Raw genomic sequence first — 12,634 nt, forward strand, 5'->3', positions numbered from 1 at the left:
CTGGCACAGAGTATTTATAATTCAATAAATATTTACTGAATAAATGAATCAATCTTCCCAAGATAATTTGTCCCTCTTCTCTACCTATCTGTTTACCAAATGAAACTTTATTATGAAAAGGGAGACTTTCTTGTTAGTCTTTAATATTCTGTGGGCATTAGATTTGATTTTTAAAGAGAGGGGGAAATTCTAGCAAGAATATTAGTAAACCTAAGAAAGAGAAACACTTGAAGAATTTGATTTAAAATTGTCACATAACAAAGATTTTTTTTTAGTGTCTAAGTGCTAGCTCTAAAAATTAATCCTGTCCATTCCCCCCAGCCCTTTCCTCTCACCTATGTTCCTGCCTCACGAAAGGTATTCCCCTCTTGTCTGTTCACACACTATCCGCTCTCCAAGACAAAAATCAAGTTCTATCTCTTCTTTCCCCAATCCAGAATGTCCTCTCCCTTCACTGAACTCAGCATCTTTTCTAATTCTGTTCTTTGTATGTCTTTCTCCCTAGCAAGACCGCACACTCCTGCATAGAAAAGGACAATATCTTATTCACTCTAGTGTTTAGTGCCCATTCAAAATCAAGAAGTGAAACAAGAGGGAAACAAGCATTGGTTCATCTTAAAGTACTTTTTTTAAAAAAAAAGATTTATTTATTTATGCATACAAGTGCTGGCGTATAAGCCAGAGATGGAGGTGAGTGTGTGAGAGGATTCACCACAGACAGAGTGAGGAGCAGAACAGGCAGACTGACTGAAATACACTGCTGAGTGGAGCAGTAGGCAAGACAGGAGATGTCTACCTTGCCATGTGGGTTGCTCCCTGGCCTGCCGGGGATAAAACTCGTGCTGCAGAGTTTGCGGATTGCTTCATAGTGCGGTGCTTAACCCCTTGCGCCACCAGGGAAGCCCAAAGTACTTTTTTTTAAAAGAGGAATTCCAGCATATTAAAAAGTGATCCAAAGGTCTTTCTCCAAGTTATCCCTGCCCCAAGGATATCAGATTTTAAGTTAAGGGTAGCAAGATGCTCCCTTAACACTATTTCTCTCCATGTCCCAAAACTATTCCCCTCTTGCCTGGTATATTTTTTTCATTTTCTTCTCAGAACTGTATCCAGAAACATGTCCATTCACCAATGTTTTGCAGTTGGGCCTCATGAAAGTTCAAAAAAGAGGTTATCCATCCCAAATGGGAGAGGGTAGAATTCCTCCATTAAAAGGAAGCTCTCAAAGGTTTGGTCTGAGAACCTAAGACCTTTTATCTCTGAGTCATGGATTTGAAGCCTAAGCAGTACCTTAATCCTAAGAGGGAATTCTTTGTTTAGTGCAGGGGTTCTTAAGTCAGGATCCTTAGACACCACTCCCATCCCCACCAAAGTCCATGGGTAGAAATCAATAGGGTTTATGAATTTGAATAGCAGAACAAACAATAAAATCCTTATTTTCACCAACCTCTAAATGAAATTTAGCATTTCCTTCAATTGTGAATGTAGGTAACAAACCACAGATGATGATGATGATGATGATTAATCATTATCGCACCACCACTACTACTAGTAGTTGGGACTTTATCATCAGTAGAAGTCAAAGAAATTTTCACATATTATTAGTTATCTCCAAATATTGAGATTGAGAAATCTGAAATGATCACTTATACTCATCTGTATTCTGAAGTAAGATGGTACTAGCCTCTCCACTAAATCTTGCTATTTAATGTGTCAATAACAAAAACATGAATCTCGCTATAGTATCACAATTCTGATCCTAGTATTTCAGTATAATTATTTTCTTTATAATCCTTTGTATTTAGTTTTATTTATATAAAAACTATTCTGAGTCCATACACAAGAACTTCTATGAACTGATTTAAAGAAAATCTGCTTATTCACAAGTCCTCACAAAGGCACTTAATATGCTGAGGATAATAAACTGTCTTTAAAAATATTTGAAGATTAATTTATTTATTTGTGAGTTTGAACTCTCCCTAATTCCTAATACTGATCATTGGTAGACCATTGGACCAGTGTAGGGTAAAGAAAAATGTCAGGCTTTTCTGCCTTCCCGCCATCAGGATAGATGATGGATCCTTGTGGTCCTGAATGCATGCCTGATGGCGGGCACCTGGAGTAGGGTGTGTGCATAGGTAAATGGGATTCACCTGGGTTAAGACTGTGCTTTTTTTAAGGGTGGTGTCACGGGGACGCCAGTAACAGCGGAAGCCGAAGCAGAGAGAAGCAAGAGAAGCAGAAGCCGGGAGAAGGTCGGAGAGCTCATAGAGGGAAGACCTGCTGGGGGCTGGGAGGCTTGCCAGCACCTCTGCCTGCCAGCCCCCCAGCACCTCTGCCTACCATATGCCTGGTGAACCCCAATAAAAACCTGCAAAACCACTGAGGACTCTGACTCCTCCTTTACCTGGTCTGCATGGGATCAGAAAACCTGCCCTGTGTCCAGGTCCTGCCTTTACAAACAGGAATCTTTAAATCAAGGAGTTTGTTCTGGGCATCCCAATGACTTTTCAGTAACATGGGCCAATAGACTCCCTTTTCTCTTGGGTTACACAAACTTGGGGTTTTGTCACCTTACCCAATTGGGGTCTGGTTAACATAGACCACTCTATAATGGGGTCATTTGAGGGTTAGGGGAAGGTGGGAGAGAATGCTGATCTCTCTGGGAAAGAGGAGATACTACTATCTGCATTAACTTAAAATCCTGGTATCAACGGAACATTGATAAGATAAAGTCCTGCCCTCAGGTCCATCCTTAGGTTTCCCCACAAGGGTCCCCACAAGTGCTGTCAGGTATTTTTAAATATATTGTTTAATTTATGGCTCATCATAGCCTCTCTGGATATGTACTATCATTCCCAACCATTACAGACAAGGGGTGGGGGGGAGGTGGATCACAAATTAAATAACTTGCCCAAGAGAACTGCCCCCCAGGCCTATATTTTTCTCAATACTGCCTAGAATTCCTCACCTGACAAATCCACCTTAGGAATTTCAATTCATTCTTTAAGTCTCACATCAGCTACCACCCCCATTTTCTCCCCTCCTTACACAGCCTTCTTCTCTACCTAGTACTTACCTCCATCCTCACACCTAACACACTTTGCTTATTCTTATCTACCTCCCCTTCTAGACAACTATTTCCTGAGGGTAGGAACATTTTGTATCCCAAGTACTTAGTGCTATGTCTGATACAAACTAACTACAATATAAGTGCTTAACAAGAATAAATGTACTCGTCTCTAACTATATGCTGACTTTGTTAAGTGCTCGAATACATTTATATTCCAGACAACTTCACAATACACAACTCAGGAATGTAGGACATGGAGGTCACTAAATGCTGTACTGACCTACACACGTGGACACAGATAAAACACAGACTGTGCTAAAGAAGCTTACATGGGGGAGTACCATATGTAAGCAGATCATTTCACTGGGGCGTGATTAATCTGTTCTAGAGGTAACTATGGGAAAGAAGCATTTAATAGGGGAAAGAGAGTGGCAGAGAGTGGCTTTTGGGGAAAGCTGCCTGAAGATGTTATCTGAATTGAATCACACCAGAAGAGAAGCATATTTAAATCCCATGGGGGAAGGTGTGTGTGTTTGTGGGGAGGAGGGGGAGAAAGAGGGATGAATTAGGGAGCAGAGGTTGAGGATAGAAACCTAGGGAATAGCTAGGGTGTGGGAGAGCAAATAATCCAGGGAGGAACTTTAAAGAGTGAGTAGAACCAGAAGACAGTACAAGGCAAGGGAATGAGCACAAAATCAGCAGTGTCAATTCAACAGGAAGGTCAAATAAAATAAGGCCTAAAAAGGCATTCAAAGGTTTTAGCAATCAGAAAGTCTTTGGCAACTTTGGCAAGAGCAATTTCAGTGCAGTGGTGGAAGAAGAAGCCAGATTACAGTGAAGTGGTGAGAGAGAACAGTTGGTGAATGCAGGCCGCTTTTGCAAAGATTGGCAACAAGGGTTCCCTTTAGGAAGTGTCCTTTAAGAAAGCAGTAGCTAAACAGTGATGAGGTTTTAAGAAAATGAAATATTTTGGTATTAATTCTTTCCTTCCCATCCCAATGGACACTTTTTCCATTTGGATCCCTAAAACTCTACAAGGCTGTAAACTCCATAAGGATGAGACTTGTGTCTCAATCATCTTATTCCACACACAGAATAGGCTGTTTACCTGTATATGGTATAGGTTCAGTATTTGTTTAACCAATGAATGAAATGCAAATTCAAAATGGGTAGTAATAGAGAAATGAAGGGATCTACTCAGATACAGCTATTCTTTGTTCTTCTTTCAAGGGAGTTTGTCTGAAAATTCAGGAGCATAAAGAAAAACCCAGACAATCTTATCTCAGAACTGCTTTTAAATTTTTGACTAGAGGGGGGGGGGCATATTTAGGGCCCAGTTTAGATTCTGGAAACTACTGGAAAATAGATGTTTGGTGTCAAGGCTCCCTTTCATTACCAGAAGTTGTTCAATTAAGCTCTTGGCAGGTCTGTGGTGGATTCCCGGTAGTGCCATTCCAGTTCTGTGTAACCGGCCCAAGTTTCAGTTTTCTCATTGGCAACCCAAAGATGCCCATAATAGCATCTGCCTCATAGGGCTGCAACAGGATAAATGAGATACCACGAAGAGAAGTGCTTTATAGGGTACTTGGCAAAATGGCACGCGATATGTTAATAAAATATGAAAGATACAAGACTATTAGAATGAATAAAAATATGACTAACGGGTATGAGTTCCAGAAGAATTGGGTGCAATCTTATTAATCAGATTTTTAAAAAAAAAAGTCAAAACTTATTTTAAATACAGAAACTTGTATTTTAAGTCCTTTTACAAAAGTGAACAATGAGCCCCTATTTACCAATTTCATATGTTAAGTTTACTGAAAAGCTATTTCAAAGCTTCACCTATGCGAGTGGACCTGCCCAATTAAACCAGTTAACATTCCTTAGCAGTGGTGGGGGTGGAACCAAGGTGTTGCCATAGTTTCCTGGCCTGCCACCACCGCCTGCCTCAGAGCACCCTTGGGTATGTAGTTTCTGTTCTAACGAAAATTTAGCCCCAGAAGCACCACTGTGCAAAGACTAGCCCTTTCAGAAGCCTGCAGGCCAGCAACCCGACAGCACTAAGGGAGGACTTTGTCCCAAAGCTGTCTAGGGGGTGGGGAACGAAACTTTGCAAATAACCTCAGCAGAACTTCGGGACTGACGCACCAGCGACCCGCCCCTGTGCCCCATAGAAAGGCCGGGCTCCGAGCCCACGGGACACGCCAGGCCCTGACCAGAACAGCTGGCAGCCGCGCGGGAGGCCAGGGGGTTCTGAGCAAGGCGGCGGCTGTCCAGGCTTTCCGGGTTAAGGCAAATGCGCTCTGCGCTGTAACCGCACCTACAGTCGCTGAAAAGGTTAATGTAAATGTCAGAGGCCCCAAAAGGGGGCGGGGTAGGAGAACAGCCGTGGGGCAGGAGGCAGAAGGTGGGGCCTCCCAAGGTCAAGCTCCGCTTCCCCGCCGCGCCTCCCGGGCCTCGGGGAGCCCGGAGAGCAGCAACGCGGAGCCCCGCGGCCACCTTGGGGCACACGAAGACCTCCGCCCGGCCTCGCAGCCCCGGGGCTGAGCAGCCGGGGGTGGAGGCTGGGCGGCAGCGCGGAAGTGGTGCGCCCCAGCGAGGCAGGAGCCGGGCTGGCGACACCCGCCGCACGTAGCGCACGGCCCCGCGCGCGGCCGCAGCCCCGAGGACCCGGCGGGTCCCTTACCCCGTTGGCGGCGGCGATGCGGATGATGAGCTGGATGGCTTCCTTCATGTAGAACCTGCCGTCCCCGCCCACCACCAGGGTGGCCTCCTGTCGCTGCGCCGGCTCCACGGTGGAGATGATACTCTGGATAAAATTCTCCGCGTAGTTGGTGTTGCTCTGGAACACCTTCACCCGCTTCCGCAGCCCGCTGGTGCCCGGCTTCTGGTCCGGGTACGCCTGGGTCTTCACCGTCACGATCTTCACCATGGTGGCGACTGTGGCCTGTGGGGATCTTCCAAGCCGGGGGCAGCCGGAGCAGTGGCTGCAGCTGCTCCGGGGTGCGGGTGCCGGGTGTGAGGGTAGGCAGGGGCTACGCCGGCTCTCGGCCGCGCTCGGCCCTCCTCCTCCTCCTTAAAGGGACCAGGGACGGGGCCCTCCCTCGCTGCTGTCCACTGCCGGCCTGGTCCGGGAGGGAGGGGGGTAGGAGCGCCCACTTCCAGACCTCTTGTGAAATGGGTGGAGCCTCTCTGATTCACCCTCCCCCTCGGAAGCAAAAGCACTACAAAATGAAATTCGCAGCTCTTCCCCTAAGGGAAAAGGCAGAGCTTGTTGTAGGGACCAGGTTTTGTTGCAAGGACTTGAGCAGGGTGGGAAAAGTACAAAGTATAATGATCTCCGGTGGTTTAGCTAGTGCATCCTATTTCAAGAACTGTCTGAAACCTGATCTGAGGGATTGAAGAGCTAATCTTAGCTAATTTTTATGACTCCTTATATTTTCTAGTCTTCCTCCACATACTAGAGTATTTGGGAATTAGAAAAAAGGAGTCAGGCCTCCCTGGTGGCGCAGGGGGTTGAGCACCGCACTATGAAGTGGTCCACGGCCTCTGCAGCAGGAGTTTGGTCTCTGTTAGGCCAGGGAGCAACCCACATGGCGAGGCAGACCTCTCCTGTCTCACCCGCTGGTCCGCTCAGCAGTGTATTTCGGTCATTCTGCCTGTTCTGTTCCCGGCTCTGTGTCTGGTGAATCTTCTCACCCGCTTGCATCTCTGGCCTGTGCCCCACCTCTTGTATGCATAAATGAATAAATCTTTAAAAAAAAAAAGAAAAGAAAAAAGGAGTCAATTCTAAAGGTCTAATTCGACCTCCTACTTTCCATGTCTTTACCAATGGACTACACACTTTACTTCCACGGGTTAGGGTGGGTATACTAGTAACTATCATTTATTGAATATGCTTCTAATCCTTGCTAAAGTATAGGTTTTTGCTTTTCTCTATTTTATGCTTACAAAACTGAGAGTCAAAGAAAAACATGCTTTGCCAAGACCATAGAGATAAGCACATGCAAAAGATCAACTCAGGTGGGTCTGGCTCTAAAACCAGAGCTCTTATGGTGATTTGCCAGAGTCTCACCAGGCTTAACAACAAAGACATGTACAAAGAGGTCTTGATAAATGTAGGTGCAAAAATAAGGTAAGGTTGACCATGATTACCATCAAAGTAAGACAGTTATTCAGTTAATAGAAACTTGGTGAAGAGATCAGGAAGGAATATGGAAGACACGGAGTCAATGAAAGGGACTCGCTCGGTTATAGGTATTGTCAGTCTTTCCTTTAGGTTTGATGACAGTGAGTGGAGGATACACTCATGATACCTGTCATTTTGGTGAAGTGGAAAAAAATATGCCTCTTCCGCTCCAAGATGTGTGACCTGGGGAAAGTTAGTTAATGTCTATGGACATCCATTTATTTACTCTAAAATGAATATAAAACCTATCTTGGGGGACTTCTGTAAGAATTCATGGGGTTTCAAATGCCCAAAAATAGATGACTGGATCAAGAAGATGTGGTACATATATACCATGGAATATTACTCAGCATTCAAAAAAGACAAACACATGCAATTTGCAGCAACATGGATGGAGCTGGAAGGGATCATGCTCAGCGAAATAAGCCAGAAAGAAAAAGAAAAATACCGGATGGTCTCACTCATAGCAGGAATCTAGAAAACTTAAATAAGGGACCAGGAAAATGAATAACTGTAAGAAAGTGAAAATCAAAATCAACAAAAAACTATGAACCAGAGACACTCTATGGGGGGTGGGGAGTGGGGAGGGGAGGGATTGGGGTCAAAATAAGGGGGTTGCAATTGTATGGGGAATATAAAAATAAAATTTATTTAAAAAAAAATAAAATAAAATGAACCAAAGCTGTTCCCTGTATATAAAGGGAGAGAAGAATAGAGTTGGATTTTCTGGATTTATTTGCTTGCTTATTTACTTACTACAATTTATTTTTTGAGATATCTTTGATAATACTTTCATATTTGCTTTGGTATGGCTGAAATCACGACTGGATTGCATCATAGGTTTGGAAATTGCTGTGTGACATGTAATTTGTGCCTTTGCTGTTATTAAAAACTACTGGAAGAATTATTTGCTTTGAGAAATAAAAGTTACCAAAGTCATAATTTAAAAAAAAAAAAGAATTCTTGGGGATTTAGATGTCAGTAGTTCTTAATAATGAGTACATAATAAAATCACTGGAGACTCTTTTGAAATTACCCATGCTCCATCCCCAGTCCAAACAGATTCATTCATCTTAATCTATATAAGCAAATCACCTAGCATGGTGCCAGAGACCTAGAGGTCCTCAAACAATATTAGCTTCCCTTCCCCACTTTGAAAACCAGACTCTGAGTGTGTGTGTGTGTGTGTGTGTGTAATTCCACTATATTCTTGTCTTTTTGTCAATTGGCCTATCTTCATCAAGCAAAGAGGCTGACAAACACATGACTGTAACTCAGAAATCATATGTCGTTACAGGTATTATATAGGTGTGGGATTTTATTTAATCACTATAGATAAACTTCAGGTGCAAATAACATGAAAACTGAATCCTGGGCTGCTGGTAATGATTTCTAATATTTTCACTGGAGTTCAGAGTTTGTGGAGCGCTATAATCTTCTGAATTAAGTAATATAATCAACCCCATTTTATAGAAAGAAGAATTGAGACTAGAATGGTGAATGTGATTAAGGTTCCCTAACTCCACACAATGAAAATATAAAATAGAAACACTGAGTCTCAGAAATATCTACCTCATTGAGTTGTAAGAATTAAATTAGATAACAAATATAGAGTTCCTACCATGGTACTTATAAGTATTCAATAAATGGTAACTCATTATTATAAAGTGATGGGCTCAAATTTGGATTGCATGCCCTTTCTATGGTCTTAACTATTTTTGGAACTAGGATGTGGATTTTTACTTAAGAGGAATTGCTCTAAAGAGGAAGTTCTCTCACCTCAGAAGTTGTAACATTTAACTTTAACTGAATAGTAAACTGCTCTAATACTTAGTGACTTAAGACAACTACCATTTAGTATTGTTGTTATTGCTCATGATTTTGAGTTAACTGCTGCTTTGGGCAAGATTCTGCTGCCGGCTAAGCTCCTATGACAGTGGCCCCTATGTTTCATGTTTCTCGGCTTCTGGTAATCATGCCTTTATATAATTCCCTTGCATGACTTTTTTTTTTTTTTTTTGCTGTGTAGCAAATTACCATAGGCTCAACTACTTAAACAATGCCCACTAATTATCACAGTTCTGTAAGTCAGAAGTCTGGGTGCATTTGCCTCAATATAATACTCAGAGTAGGTAGGTAGGTGTATAGATAGATAGATAGATAGATAGATAGATAGATAGATAGATAGATAGATAGACAGATAGATATAATAAGGTTGCGATCAATGTGTTGGCTAAGGTAGGGTCTTACATTGAAGCTTTGAAAACAGAGTCTGCTTCCAAGCTCAATCAGGTTATTAGAAAGATTCATTTTTCGGGGGGGTGGGAGGAGAGAGGAAGGATTAGGGTCAAAATAAGAGGGGGGTGCAATTGGATGGGGAATATAACCAAAATGAAAATGCATACATTTTGCAAAAATGAAAAATGATGTAAGAATGATATAAAATAAAATATTTAAATTTTTTTTAAAAGAAAGACTCATTTTTCTGGACATTATAAGGCTGAGGTCCTCATTGCCTTCTTGGCAATGGAATTTATAATGAAAAAGTTTTGTACAGAATTTGTAATGGCAACACTGGATAGTGAAGTGGGTGATCTAGTGGCCAATTAACAGTTATTACTTACATAGTTCATATAGAAACTGAATATCAAAATAAAAAAAATACTGACAGTTCATTAACATGGAGACAAAGCTTCAGAAAGCACGTAAGTGGTATACAGTAAAAGCAGTATTGTTAAAAACAGAACAAAACAAAACTGTGTATTTGTGTACACTCAACTTCCTAACTGGTGGTACTAAGTAATGATGGAATAATCTGTATTGAGAAATATTGGAATAGTCTCCCGCTTAGGTTTAGAAGAGTCACCCAAATCTCTCTCCTACCCAAGAGTTCTACTAGGCTTGAAGGGCAATCTCAAAGGAATTCCGATGGAATAGGGAAATTATAGATCTCCTGAAAAAGTTTTCAATTAGTATTAGCTGGCAAATAATTGATGATTTCATGTGAACCCATACAAATTAATGCTGAATAATACTGCTAATGCCACTTTAGTTCGCTAAATAACCTACATCATAGTTTCTTCCAGGCTGCAGATTTAGTTCATTATGTTACATTTGAACTATTTGTAATTTTCTCAAGTGACTAATTCCTACTATGGAAGCAATTTGAAACAATTTAATATCTATTTGTATCCATAAGTTATTCAGGTACTTAAAACTTTTATTTGAATAAAAGTCAATGGGTTTCTGGGGTCTGTGATTCTGAAATTAAGTTTGTTCCTGTGCCAAAATAATAATAGCTTCTGAACTCATGTTTCAATGTCAAATGGTTATTCGCGAAGCTATATGTGAAATTGATATGTGATAAATTGGACTTTTTTTTCTTAGAATTCATTTTTGTTATATACTATATAGGACATCAGTCTGAATTAATTTATATGAATATTTGATATGCAAATATTAATATTTTAAGTGGCAAAAAGATAAGATTTTTTAAAATACAGATTATAAAGGACATTTTAAAGGAAATAACGAATGTCTTCTGTTATCTCATTTCATCAATATTCTTGTTTAAGGAATCAAGATGCTGTGATAGGCTAAATAATGGTCCCCCAAATATATCCATTGCCCTAGCTCCTGAAACATGTGAATGTTATCTTTTTTTTAAAAAAAAAAAAAAAAAAAAGATTTATTTATGGGCCTCCCCGGTGGCGCAGCGGTTGAGCGCTGGGTTGTGAAGCTGCCCGTAGCCTCTGCAGCGCCAGTTCGATCCCCGGCTGCTCCCCGGCCACTGGAGGAGGGTCCCGCATGGCACGCAGACCTCTCCTGCCGCGCGGGAGGGTGAGAGAATTCACCAGAGCCAGAGCGGGGAGAAGAACAGCCAGACAGACGGAGGACACTGCTGAGGGGAGCAGCGAGCGCTACAGGAGAGGTCTGCGCGCCATGTGGGACCCGCGCCCAGAGGCCGGGAACCGAACTGGTGCTGCAGAGGCTGCGGGCAGCTTCGCAGCCCAGCGCTCAACCGCTGCGCCACCGGGGAGGCCCGTGAATGTTATCTTATATGGCAAAAGAAGGCCTTTCAGGCAGAATTAAGGATCTTGTGATGGGGAGAGTATCCTGATTACGCAGGTGTACTCTAAATGCAATCACAAGTGTCCACATAAAAGAGAGATAAAGGGAGACCTGATTCCAGAAGAGAAGAGGGTGATAATGCCATAAAGGCAGAGGTTGGAGTGAAGCAGCCACCGACTGAGGAATGCCGAAAGCCACCATAAGCTAGGAGAGCAAGAAGCAATAGATGCATTCTTCTCTAGGACTTCTGGAGAGAGAACAACCCTAAATCACCTTCATTTTGGCTCAGGCAAAATGCTAATTTTGGACTTCTGGCATTGAGAACTGTGGGGAAATACATTTATGCTGTTTTAACCCACGAAATTGGTGGTAGTTTGTTATAGTAGTCATGAGAAATTCTTACAGATGGATTAATTTTATGGATGAGTATGATGCAGGAAGCTCATGGCTCCATTCTCTACAGGCCTAAAGAATGACTTAAGGTGGTCAATAAAGAGAAAGAAGGAAAAAAAGGATTCTCCTGAGACTCTACTAACAAATAAACAATGGAGGAAACTGTATCATCTATAGCAAGTAAAATAGGAATTGAGGAAATCATGGAGGTAATTATTTCCAAATTACTATTTTGCTTCTATTAATAGCTTAAATTTCATTTTTTTTCTTGAATTGTCTAGGAAATAACATTCTGTTTCATGTACATAAAGAATTGGATGCCATCTACTAGGAGTGTTATACTTTAAGGTGTAACATTCCTGACAGTCTAGTGTTAGTTTTCCCTCATGAATGATTTTCTTTCTTTCCCTTGACATTACTGACTCTTGTAATTCCTGTTAAATATTTTTCTTACTTTGAAGATATCTTTTAAAATAATTTACATTCACTGCTTTTATTTACTCTCCTTGCATCTATTCATCCCTCCATTCAAATTATCTGTGAAATACTAAATACATAATACAAGACAGTTAAGTCCAGATTAGTTGTGACAAGATTTCATCTTTTTCATAGCCAAACACTGTTCCATTGTGTATATATACCACAACTTCTTTATCTAATCATTCTTCATTGGACACTTAGGTTGTTTTCATAGATTGGCTATTATAAATAATGCTGCAATGAACATAGGAGTGCATATATCTTTTCAAATTAGTTTTTATATTCTTCAGATACCTATCCAGGAGTGAAATTACTGGATCAAATAGATCTACTTTTAATTTTTCAAGAATCTGCATCAATTTATACTTCTGTATATGAAGATTCCTTTTTCTCTACACCCTCACCAACACTTGTGTCAGTTTGTTTTTAAG

General features: G+C 41.5%; 1 protein-coding gene across 1 annotated transcript in view; it reads right to left on the reverse strand.

The window, feature by feature from the left end:
• The window catches only part of PGM1 (phosphoglucomutase 1), a 63,827-nt gene extending 57,685 nt beyond the window's left edge, over window positions 1-6,142 (reverse strand). Inside the window, exon 1 of the mRNA XM_037498590.2 lies at window positions 5,757-6,142. Coding sequence (XP_037354487.1) covers window positions 5,757-6,002 — 246 coding nt within the window. The 5' untranslated portion in view covers window positions 6,003-6,142. The remainder of the gene's footprint in view (window positions 1-5,756) is intronic.
• Between the last annotated feature and the right edge of the window lie 6,492 nt (window positions 6,143-12,634).

Source organism: Talpa occidentalis, unplaced genomic scaffold, assembly GCF_014898055.3.
Source record: "Talpa occidentalis isolate TD23 unplaced genomic scaffold, MPIMG_talOcc4v2.1 talOcc4.9, whole genome shotgun sequence".
NCBI lineage: Eukaryota > Metazoa > Chordata > Mammalia > Eulipotyphla > Talpidae > Talpa > Talpa occidentalis.